Here is a 12933-nt window from a genome sequence, read left to right as displayed (position 1 = left end):
AATACGACAGTGTATACTATTACGTAAAAGTGAATTTATTCCATTTTCACAAAAATTCAAAATTGATAAAAACTCAATATACGACAGTGTATACTATTAGGTAAAAGTGAATTCATTCAATTATCACAAAAAGTAAAAATGGACAAAAAACTCAAAATACGACAGTGTATACTATTACGTAAAAGTGAATTTTTTCAATTATCACACAAATTCAAAATGGACAAAAAAACTCAAAATACGACAGTGTATACTATTACTTAAAAGTGAATTTATTCAATTATCACAAAAATTCAAAATGGACAAAAAGCTCAAAATACGACAGTTTATACTATTACGTAAACGTGAATTTATTCAATTATAACAAAAATTCAAAAATTCATAAAAACTCAAAATACGACAGTGTATACTATTACGTAAAAGTGAATTTATTCAATTATCACACAAATTTAAAATGGACAAAAAAACTCAAAATACGACAGTGTATACTATTACGTAAAAGTGAATTTATTCAATTATCACAACAATTCAAAATGGACAAAAAACTCAAAATACGACAGTGTATACTATTACGTAAAAGTGAATTTTTTCAATTATCACACAAATTCAAAATGGAAAAAAAAATCAAAATACGACAGTGTATACTATTACGTAAAAGTGAATTTATTCCATTTTCACAAAAATTCAAAATTGATAAAAACTCAATATACGACAGTGTATACTATTAGGTAAAAGTGAATTCATTCAATTATCACAAAAAGTAAAAATGGACAAAAAGCTCAAAATACGACAGTGTATACTATTAGGTAAAAGTGAATTTATTCAATTATCACACAAATTCAAAATGGACAAAAAAACTCAAAATACGACAGTGTATACTATTACGTAAAAGTGAATTTATTCAATTATCACAACAATTCAAAATGGACAAAAAACTCAAAATACGACAGTGTATACTATTACGTAAAAGTGAATTTATTCCATTTTCACAAAAATTCAAAATTGATAAAAACTCAATATACAACAGTGTATACTATCAGGTAAAAGTGAATTCATTCAATTATCACAAAAAGTAAAAATGGACAAAAAACTCAAAATACGACAGTGTATACTATTACGTAAAAGTGAATTTTTTCAATTATCACACAAATTCAAAATGGACAAAAAAACTCAAAATACGACAGTGTATACTATTACTTAAAAGTGAATTTATTCAATTATCACAAAAATTCAAAATGGACAAAAAGCTCAAAATACGACAGTTTATACTATTACGTAAACGTGAATTTATTCAATTATAACAAAAATTCAAAAATTCATAAAAACTCAAAATACGACAGTGTATACTATTACGTAAAAGTGAATTTATTCAATTATCACACAAATTTAAAATGGACAAAAAAACTCAAAATACGACAGTGTATACTATTACGTAAAAGTGAATTTATTCAATTATCACAACAATTCAAAATGGACAAAAAACTCAAAATACGACAGTGTATACTATTACGTAAAAGTGAATTTTTTCAATTATCACACAAATTCAAAATGGACAAAAAAACTCAAAATACGACAGTGTATACTATTACGTAAAAGTGAATTTATTCCATTTTCACAAAAATTCAAAATTGATAAAAACTCAATATACGACAGTGTATACTATTAGGTAAAAGTGAATTCATTCAATTATCACAAAATTTCAAAATGGACAAAAAGCTCAAAATACGACAGTGTATACTATTAGGTAAAAGTGAATTTATTCAATTATCACAAAAATTCAAAATGGACAAAAAGCTCAAAATACGACAGTGTATACTATTACGTAAAAGTGAATTTAATCAATTATCACACAAATTCAAAACGGACAAAAAAACTCAATATACAACAGTGTATACTATTAGGTAAAAGTGAATTCATTCAATTATCACAAAATTTCAAAATGGACAAAAAGCTCAAAATACAACAGTGTATACTATTAGGTAAAAGTGAATTTATTCAATTATCACAAAAAGTAAAAATGGACAAAAAACTCAAAATACGACAGTGTATACTATTACGCAAAAGGGAATTTATTCAATTATCACACAAATTCAAAATGGACAAAAAAACTCAAAATACAACAGTGTATACTATTACGTAAAAGGGAATTTATTCAATTATCACACAAATTCAAAATGGACAAAAAAACTCAAAATACGACAGTGTATACTATTACGTAAAAGTGAATTTATTCAATTATCACAACAATTCAAAATGGACAAAAGACTCAAAATACGACAGTGTATACTATTACGTAAAAGTGAATTTATTCCATTTTCACAAAAATTCAAAATTGATAAAAACTCAATATACAACAGTGTATACTATTAGGTAAAAGTGAATTCATTCAATTATCACAAAATTTCAAAATGGACAAAAAGTTCAAAATACGACAGTGTATACTATTAGGTAAAAGTGAATTTATTCAATAATCACAAAAAGTAAAAATGGACGAAAAACTCAAAATACGACAGTGTATACTATTACGTAAAAGTGAATTTATTCAATTATCACACAAATTCAAAATGGACAAAAAACTCAAAATACGACAGTGTATACTATTACGTAAAAGTGAATTTATTCAATTATCACAAAATTTCAAAATGGACAAAAAGCTCAAAATACGACAGTGTTTATACTATTACGTAAAAGTGAATTTATTCAATTATCACACAAATTCAAAATGGACAAAAAAACTCAAAATACAACAGTGTAAACTATTACGTAAAAGTGAATTTATTCCATTTTCACACAAATTCAAAATTGATAAAAACTCAAAATACGACAGTGTATACTATTACGTAAAAGTGAATTTATTCAATTTTCACAAAAATTCAAAATGGACAAAAAACTCAAAATACGACAGTGTATACTATTAGGTAAAAGTGAATTTATTCAATTATCACACAAATTCAAAATTGATAAAAAACTCAATATACGACAGTGTATTCTATTAGGTAAAAGTGAATTTATTCAACTATCACAAAAAGTAAAAATGGACAAAAAACTCAAAATACGACAGTGTATAATATTACGTAAAAGTGAATTTATTCAATTATCACAAAAATTCAAAATTGATAAAAACTCAAAATACGACAGTGTATACTATTACGTAAAAGTGAATTTATTCAATTATCACAAAAATTCAAAATGGACAAAAAACTCAAAATACGACAGTGTATACTATTACGTAAAAGTGAATTTATTCAATTATCACACAAATTCAAAATTGATAAAAACTCAATATACGACAGTGTATACTATTAGGTAAAAGTGAATTTATTCAACTATCACAAAAAGTAAAAATGGACAAAAAACTCAAAATACGACAGTGTATACTATTACGTAAAAGTGAATTTTTTCAATTATCACACAAATTCAAAATGGACAAAAAAACTCAAAATACGACAGTGTATACTATTACGTAAAAGTGAATTTATTCCATTTTCACAAAAATTCAAAATTGATAAAAACTCAATATACGACAGTGTATACTATTAGGTAAAAGTGAATTCATTCAATTATCACAAAATTTCAAAATGGACAAAAAGCTCAAAATACGACAGTGTATACTATTAGGTAAAAGTGAATTTATTCAATTATCACAAAAATTCAAAATGGACAAAAAGCTCAAAATACGACAGTGTATACTATTACGTAAAAGTGAATTTAATCAATTATCACACAAATTCAAAACGGACAAAAAAACTCAATATACAACAGTGTATACTATTAGGTAAAAGTGAATTCATTCAATTATCACAAAATTTCAAAATGGACAAAAAGCTCAAAATACAACAGTGTATACTATTAGGTAAAAGTGAATTTATTCAATTATCACAAAAAGTAAAAATGGACAAAAAACTCAAAATACGACAGTGTATACTATTACGCAAAAGGGAATTTATTCAATTATCACACAAATTCAAAATGGACAAAAAAACTCAAAATACAACAGTGTATACTATTACGTAAAAGGGAATTTATTCAATTATCACACAAATTCAAAATGGACAAAAAAACTCAAAATACGACAGTGTATACTATTACGTAAAAGTGAATTTATTCAATTATCACAACAATTCAAAATGGACAAAAGACTCAAAATACGACAGTGTATACTATTACGTAAAAGTGAATTTATTCCATTTTCACAAAAATTCAAAATTGATAAAAACTCAATATACAACAGTGTATACTATTAGGTAAAAGTGAATTCATTCAATTATCACAAAATTTCAAAATGGACAAAAAGTTCAAAATACGACAGTGTATACTATTAGGTAAAAGTGAATTTATTCAATTATCACAAAAAGTAAAAATGGACGAAAAACTCAAAATACGACAGTGTATACTATTACGTAAAAGTGAATTTATTCAATTATCACACAAATTCAAAATGGACAAAAAACTCAAAATACGACAGTGTATACTATTACGTAAAAGTGAATTTATTCAATTATCACAAAATTTCAAAATGGACAAAAAGCTCAAAATACGACAGTGTATATACTATTACGTAAAAGTGAATTTATTCAATTATCACACAAATTCAAAATGGACAAAAAAACTCAAAATACGACAGTGTATACTATTAGGTAAAAGTGAATTTATTCAATTATCACAAAAAGTAAAAATGGACAAAAAACTCAAAATACGACAGTGTATACTATTAGGTAAAAGTGAATTTATTCAATTATCACAAAAAGTAAAAATGGACAAAAAACTCAAAATACGACAGTGTATACTATTACGTAAAAGTGAATTTATTCAATTATCACACAAATTCAAAATGGACAAAAAACTCAAAATACGACAGTGTATACTATTACTTAAAAGTGAATTTATTCAATTATCACAAAAATTCAAAATGGACAAAAAGCTCAAAATACGACAGTTTATACTATTACGTAAAAGTGAATTTATTCAATTATAACAAAAATTCAAAAATTCATAAAAACTCAAAAAACGACAGTGTATACTATTACGTAAAAGTGAATTTATTCAATTATCACACAAATTCAAAATGGACAAAAAAACTCAAAATACGACAGTGTATACTATTACGTAAAAGTGAATTTATTCAATTATCACAACAATTCAAAATGGACAAAAAACTCAAAATACAACAGTGTATACTATTACGTAAAAGTGAATTTTTTCAATTATCACACAAATTCAAAATGGACAAAAAAACTGAAAATACGACAGTGTATACTATTACGTAAAAGTGAATTTATTCCATTTTCACAAAAATTCAAAATTGATAAAAACTCAATATACGACAGTGTATACTATTAGGTAAAAGTGAATTTATTCAATTTTCACAAAAATTCAAAATGGACAAAAAACTCAAAATACAGCAGTGTATACTATTAGGTAAAAGTGAATTTATTCAATTTTCACAAAAAGGAAAAATGGACGAAAAACTCAAAATACGACAGTGTATACTATTACAAAAAAGTGAATTTATTCAATTATCACACAAATTCAAAATGGACAAAAAACTCAAAATACGACAGTGTATATACTATTACGTAAAAGTGAATTTATTCAATTATCACACAAATTCAAAATGGACAAAAAAACTCAAAATACGACAGTGTATACTATTAGGTAAAAGTGAATTTATTCAATTATCACAAAAATTCAAAATGGACAAAAAGCTCAAAATACGACAGTGTATGCTATTACGTAAAAGTGAATTTATTCAATTATCACACAAATTCAAAATGGACAAAAAACTCAAAATACGACAGTGTATACTATTACGTAAAAGTGAATTTATTCCATTTTCACAAAAATTCAAAATTGATAAAAACTCAATATACGACAGTGTATACTATTAGGTAAAAGTGAATTTATTCAATTTTCACAAAAATTCAAAATGGACAAAAAACTCAAAATACAGCAGTGTATACTATTAGGTAAAAGTGAATTTATTCAATTTTCACAAAAAGGAAAAATGGACGAAAAACTCAAAATACGACAGTGTATACTATTACAAAAAAGTGAATTTATTCAATTATCACACAAATTCAAAATGGACAAAAAACTCAAAATACGACAGTGTATATACTATTACGTAAAAGTGAATTTATTCAATTATCACACAAATTCAAAATGGACAAAAAAACTCAAAATACGACAGTGTATACTATTAGGTAAAAGTGAATTTATTCAATTATCACAAAAATTCAAAATGGACAAAAAGCTCAAAATACGACAGTGTATACTATTACGTAAAAGTGAATTTATTCAATTATCACACAAATTCAAAATGGACAAAAAACTCAAAATACGACAGTGTATACTATTACGTAAAAGTGAATTTATTCAATTATCACACAAATTCAAAATGGACAAAAAACTCAAAATACGACAGTGTATACTATTACGTAAAAGTGAATTTATTCAATTATCACAAAAATTCAAAATGGACAAAAAGCTCAAAATACGACAGTTTATACAATTACATAAAAGTGAATTTATTCAATTATAACAAAAATTGATAAAAACTCAAAATACGGCAGTGTATACTATTACGTAAAAGTGAATTTATTCAATTATCACACAAATTCAAAATGGACAAAAAAACTCAAAATACGACAGTGTATACTATTACGTAAAAGTGAATTTATTCAATTTTCACAGAAATTCAAAATGGACAAAAAGCTCAAAATACGACAGTGTATACTATTACGTAAAAGTGAATGTATACAATTATCACAAAAATTCAAAATGGACAAAAAACTCAAAATACGACAGTGTATAATATTATGCAAATTTGAATTTATTCAATTATCACACAAAGTCAAAATGGACAAAAAATAGAATTATGACAGTGTATACTATTACGTAAAAGTGAATTTATTCAATTATCACAAAAATTCAAAATGGACAAAAAGCTCAAAATACGACAGTATATACTATTACGTAAAAGTGAATTTATTCAATTAAAAATATGACAGTGTATACTATTAGGTAAAAGTGAATTTATTCAATTATCACACAAATTCAAAATGGACAAAAAAACTCAAAATACGACAGTGTATACTATTACGTAAAAGTGAATTTTTTCAATTTTCACAGAAATTCAAAATGGACAAAAAGCTCAAAGTACGACAGTGTATACTATTACGTAAAAGTGAATGTATACAATTATCACAAAAATTCAAAATGGACAAAAAACTCAAAATACGACAGTGTATACTATTACGTAAAAATGAAATTATTCAATTTTCACAAAAATTCATAATGGACAAAAAACTCAAAATACGACAGTGTATACTATTACGTAAAAGTGAATTTATTCAATTATCACACAAATTCAAAATTGATAAAAACTCAATATACGACAGTGTATACTATTAGGTAAAAGTGAATTTATTCAACTATCACAAAAAGTAAAAATGGACAAAAAACTCAAAATACGACAGTGTATACTATTACGTAAAAGTGAATTTATTCCATTTTCACAAAAATTCAAAATTGATAAAAACTCAAAATACGACAGTGTATACTATTACGTAAAAGTGAATTTATTCAATTATCACAAAAATTCAAAATGGACAAAAAACTCAAAATACGACAGTGTATACTATTACGTAAAAGTGAATTTATTCAATTAAAAATACGACAGTGTATACTATTACGTAAAAGTGAATTTATTCAATTATCACAAAAATTCAAAATGGACAAAAAACTCAAAATACGACAGTGTATACTATTACGTAAAAGTGAATTTATTCAATTATCACAAAAATTCAAAATGGACAAAAAACTCAAAATACGACAGTGTATACTATTAGGTAAAAGTGAATTTATTCAATTATCACACAAATTCAAAATGGACAAAAAAACTCAAAATACGACAGTGTATACTATTACGTAAAAGTGAATTTATTCAATTATCACAAATTCAAAATGGACAAAAATAATAGTTTTTGTCCATTTTAGCTTTTTGTGATAATTGAATAAATTCACTTTTACGTAATAGTATACACTGTCGTATTTTGAGTTTTTATCAATTTTGAATTTTTGTGATAATTGAATAAATTCACTTTTACGTAATAGTATACACTGTCGTATTTTGAGCTTTTTGTCCATTTTGAATTTCTGTGATAATTGAATAAATTCCCTTTTGCGTAATAGTATACACTGTCATATTTTGAGTTTTTTGTTTGATCGATGATTTGGTTCTAACCACACCAAAGTTTTGCCAATGACAGCATGGCTCCAGGCTTTTGAGCCAATTCAACATAAACAAAAATTACTTAGTGCACCTTCAACTTTTTTTATTGCATATAAAGTAGATGCCTCGAAGATTTCCTCTTTTTGCTACAAATATATGGAATTCAGTGTTTGTGTCCAATTTTTATGAACATGGTATCGCATTGGATATGGAATGTAAGTGATACGACTTCTGCTTAATTATACTCTGCGTCACCTTTATCCAATGCTTTTAAACTATTGAGTTAGACAAAGATCTTCCCTTTAACCATTGTTTTAGACTTGGTCTGCTTTTCTTTAAGGTTTCCATACGGTTAAAGTCTTCTCATGTGTTTCTACATTCTTTCTTTGTCTTTTAGAAGATAGTAGATGTTGTATTGGATTGATTTACCTAATGAGTCTTTTCTTTCCGTAATGTCACTAACTGCTCCTTCATTCTTTATCCCCTCTGGTTTTTTTAGACCATGCTTAAAGACGACTCACTGCTTCTGATACCAAATGTGTTGAAGGTGTTTCTGGAAAATGGACAGATCAAATCCTTTACATTTGACAGCCGCACCACTGTTAGGGTGAGTGTTTTGGGAAAACTCTCCCCTGTTACTAGAAACACAATGGGGAAATTCAATACAAATGTATTTTTTTATTGAATGCATGTTAATGATCATGCCAGATTATAGCAACATTGCTAATTTACATCCATAGTTCCCTAGGCAGGTGACACAAACAAAGACAAGACATGTCGTTTGAATAGAATGCATTGCACTGTTATGTTCATCCCCAATCCCCTGTCATGTTTCACACAAAACAAGACTCCCTAGAGCAGATGCTAATGGTTAGAATGGCAACGCCGCATTCTCTAAACGAACTGACACCTGCACATTTTCATTTAAATTTGAACATGGTTTATAAAATTCTTTAGCCAATATTATTACATTTTTCTTTGCAAACGCAAGAGTAAACATGTCAGGACTTTCATCTTACATTATGTGAATGTAATTTCTTTCCAGTAGCTATAATTGTTGTAACATATACAACTATTATGCAATTAGATTAGCTTCAAAGGATCTATGCACCGTTTTTAAAGTTCCAGCCAAACAGGAAAAGTATTGATATCATGTCAGGTCAAAAAACAAGATAAAAATGGCCTAGTGAGCTTTTTGAACCTTTACTACATTTGTGGTTTCACAGAGAGGTTAACATTTCTCACAATCCTTCCTGAGGCGATATCTTCCGCCTTTGGTCAATACCACCAAACAGATTATCTCAATCCTGGTGACAGTACACAACGCTGTAATCTGTCCATCTCCCATTGCGAGGGTTACTATCATCAAACACAAAGTATATAATGCATCCCCTCACACTGGCCAGTACACTCCTTTGGTGTTGGAGCACAGCATTTGCTTTAGTTACATGGAAACCTCATTAAATATTTGGAGTCTTTTCTGAAGCAAAGCCACTAGTCAGTAAAAGGCATCATACATTTGTCTCCAGTGGCAGGGTACAGTGATTAAGAGTGCTGGCTTCGGTGCTTCATCACTGATGGAAAGGTCAAGCCTATCCTCCTGATGCAGTTGCTTTCCAATACATTTACTTTGCATTGCATATCTGAAATATTGTAACAGTTGAGTTCATGATGCTTTAGGGGACTAAAACACCAACCCTAAGCAGGTGACGACTCCAGCGACTAGGGGTGGTGCAAACAATATTTTCTGGTATTTATTGCGATAACGATATCAATGCCGATATAAATGTAGCACCATTCCTCATGTTTTTGGCTACAAGTGAGAGCTGCACGCATTCTTGAGAACCTCAGAAAAACAAACAAACGTACTGTCATCAAATAGGCTCGTATAATTAACAAACTTCATAAAAGAAAAGGAAAAAATGTTACATTAAAAATCCAAACTCATGGTGCAAACAGCGGTAAAATTAGTGCAAACAGCAAAATTAATAATCCCAACCATGTCTTCAGATTACGAAAAAACAAACATTCAAATTATTTAATGATAGAATTTAAGTAATTTGAACTAAAACTAATATGAATGCATTGCATATTTGTCATTTTAACTGAATTTAGGACTGGTGGTGGTGCTTAGACATTGTTGGTGATAAAAAAAAAAAACTAACAATAATACTGATAAGATAACAATACTACGAGTTCTGTAACTAAAAGCAATACAAACCACACTAAGGATTGATGAGCTTCAAGGTTCATGAATATTAATCACGTTGTCTGCATTCGCTCAAACCGGTTTGCTGAAATCAAAACAGGCACAGTAATAGATGAGCGCCAGCCAATGAGATTGCCATTTGCGCATTAGTTTCTTCTTGTTCATAAAGGCGGAATAATTCCAAACACATTGTTATTTTACATAAAAATACTACAAAGAATATTGTTTACATGTAGCACGTCAATTCTGCGTGTTAGTAGACTCTCTCGCTCTCTCTTTGAGTGTGTGAGAAACACAGAGCGCTCTCAGTCCGCCGCCTCACACTAGTGTTTGAGTGCCAAATACACTGCACATTTATTGAGATGAACTGAAATAGTGTGTTTACGGATTGCTTGACAAAGATATTTTCAGCTACTGAGAGCTTGAGAGATTCACTCTATGTGTACTAGTTCCAGATTGTAGAGGTAGCTCCTTGTATAGCGATAAACTCCTCTCTTCCGACATGTTCGCTCTGCACGTGGGCTGCGAATGGGTCACGTCATCAACTAGGCTTTATCGTTATTTTTACCGGTATATATCGCAAACAATTAGATATCAAAATTCTCAAAATGTTCTCCCTTTTTGCCACAGGATGTGATATCATCGCTGCAGGATCGCCTCTCTCTACGCTACATTGAGCATTTCGCTTTGATGCTGGAGTCCGGTGGACTGGCCCAGAATCAGAGGCTACATCTGCTCCAGGAAAACCAGCCACTGTCTCATGTGAGTAAATGCCACCCAAAAACCAGTGACTGCTGCATTACCTTCTCTCTAAAGTTCATAGGGTTTAAAAACTATCTTTAAATGTGGGGTACAAGGTACACCTACTTGCTATGGTGAGTTGAACGCAAGTTTAAAAAAAACTTAATTTGAATTCATAATTGTAATTAAATACTCGCGATCCATGTTATCCAGCATGATTTAAAAATATTCCAAAGCACTTGATCTTGTGCTCCAATGGAAGCAAAAACATCTGAGCGTCAGAACAAAGGAGTCCAAATGCTCAGTTACTAATTCTTTTATTTGATTATAGTGACATAAATTACATTTTCAGGTAAATTAAATTATTCCAAATCCTAAAATGTTTCCTTATTCACTTGTCTAAATTGGATTTTGAATCATATTTTCCCTTCTGTGTCGTCTCAGACTGGATGATGGATGGATGCCATCGTATATGAATCTACAGTAATAGAACAGCACAACTGCTCTGTTATTAAGAACTGGGGAAACCTAAATTACATGATGGTGAATCAAAATTGATATGGCTGCCAGCAGCACATAACCTTAAAGGGCTGGTTGCATGCGATTTTACTTTTTTAACTGTAGTTAATGTGTAATGTCGCTGCTTGAGCATAAACAGCAAAGTTACAGCACTGAAAGTTCAATGCAAACGGAGATATTGTCTTTTAAAGTTATGGCAGTTTATTGCCTACAAAAACGGCCGGTTTGGACTACAACGAGCTTCTTCTGGGTTGGTGACATCATAAACCCTCGCTAGTCTCCGCAGATGTGACTTCTGCCCGTAATGGGAAGGGGCGTGGCGTTTCCGGCAACCTGTGCACTTCAGCCAATAAAAATACAGGAAACTACATTTGGCCATCTAACCAATCTAAGACCATTGCGTTTTTCAGAGGGATGGGCTTCATAGAAGCAGGAAGCAAACGAGCCGTTCAAAGGACAGTGGAGACAGCAGTGTGGAATAAAGGGAGAATAGAAGAAAAATAATTAATAAAATTTAAAAAATGTTATGCTGCGCCCCATAAACACAGCCAAGCCTAGAAAAAAAACACGGAACCACCGCTTTAAGGAATGGAATGTGACAGTTTAGTCCTGGAATGTTTGTTGGTGCTGTATTTCAAAGGTGAATTCTATAATGAATTCTGAAATCTCATTTTATTCTGTTTTTCAGGTAGTTCACAGGACCTACTTCCAAGGAATGAAGTGTCTTTTCCGTATTTGCTTCTTCCCAAAGGATCCCGCTGATTTACTGAGGAGAGACCCCGCTGCATTTGAGTACCTCTACATACAGGTGGATTTAGTCATGAGTGAAGAAAGAAATGTTCACACAGGTAGTCAGATGTTAGTATAACTCCTCTTGGTCTGTTGTTTGTTCCGACTTCCCACAGAGCCGCAATGACGTCATTAAAGAGCGATATGGAATGGATTGGAAGTCCGATGTCACACTTAGGTTGGCAGCCCTTCACATCTACATCACTGTGTCAATTGCGAGACCCAATCAGAAGATTTCTCTAAAGCACGTTGAGTAAGTCTTAGGGTTTTTGAAAATATAATTATATTAAATATATTTTAAAAATATCCCTTTAAAAAGGGATTTTTTTTTTAAATGTGATATAAATATGTTATGATTAGGGCTTTTGATTTAATGCGTTAATAATTTAACACTTTTTTTTTTTTTAACCATAGCTAATTAACGCACTTGCCCCGCCCCATACTG

The 12933-nt window shown here is 29.5% G+C and overlaps 1 protein-coding gene across 5 annotated transcripts in view; it reads left to right on the top strand.

Moving 5' to 3' along the window:
• frmpd3 (FERM and PDZ domain containing 3) overlaps nt 1-12933 on the top strand; it is a 407976-nt gene that overhangs the window by 386474 nt on the left and 8569 nt on the right. For 4 of the 5 annotated variants that reach the window (XM_067456884.1, XM_067456881.1, XM_067456880.1 and 1 more), the window contains 4 exons: nt 8730-8837; nt 11070-11201; nt 12388-12507; nt 12605-12741. In XM_067456884.1, coding sequence (XP_067312985.1) covers nt 8730-8837; nt 11070-11201; nt 12388-12507; nt 12605-12741 — 497 coding nt within the window. The remainder of the gene's footprint in view (nt 1-8729; nt 8838-11069; nt 11202-12387; nt 12508-12604; nt 12742-12933) is intronic. The other variant, XM_067456882.1, reaches the window with a different exon arrangement.

This window comes from Pseudorasbora parva, chromosome 11, assembly GCF_024679245.1.
Source record: "Pseudorasbora parva isolate DD20220531a chromosome 11, ASM2467924v1, whole genome shotgun sequence".
In the NCBI taxonomy this organism is placed as follows: Eukaryota; Metazoa; Chordata; class Actinopteri; order Cypriniformes; family Gobionidae; genus Pseudorasbora; species Pseudorasbora parva.
Note: the sequence above shows the minus strand (reverse complement) of the source record. Positions and strands in the feature narration are given on the sequence as shown.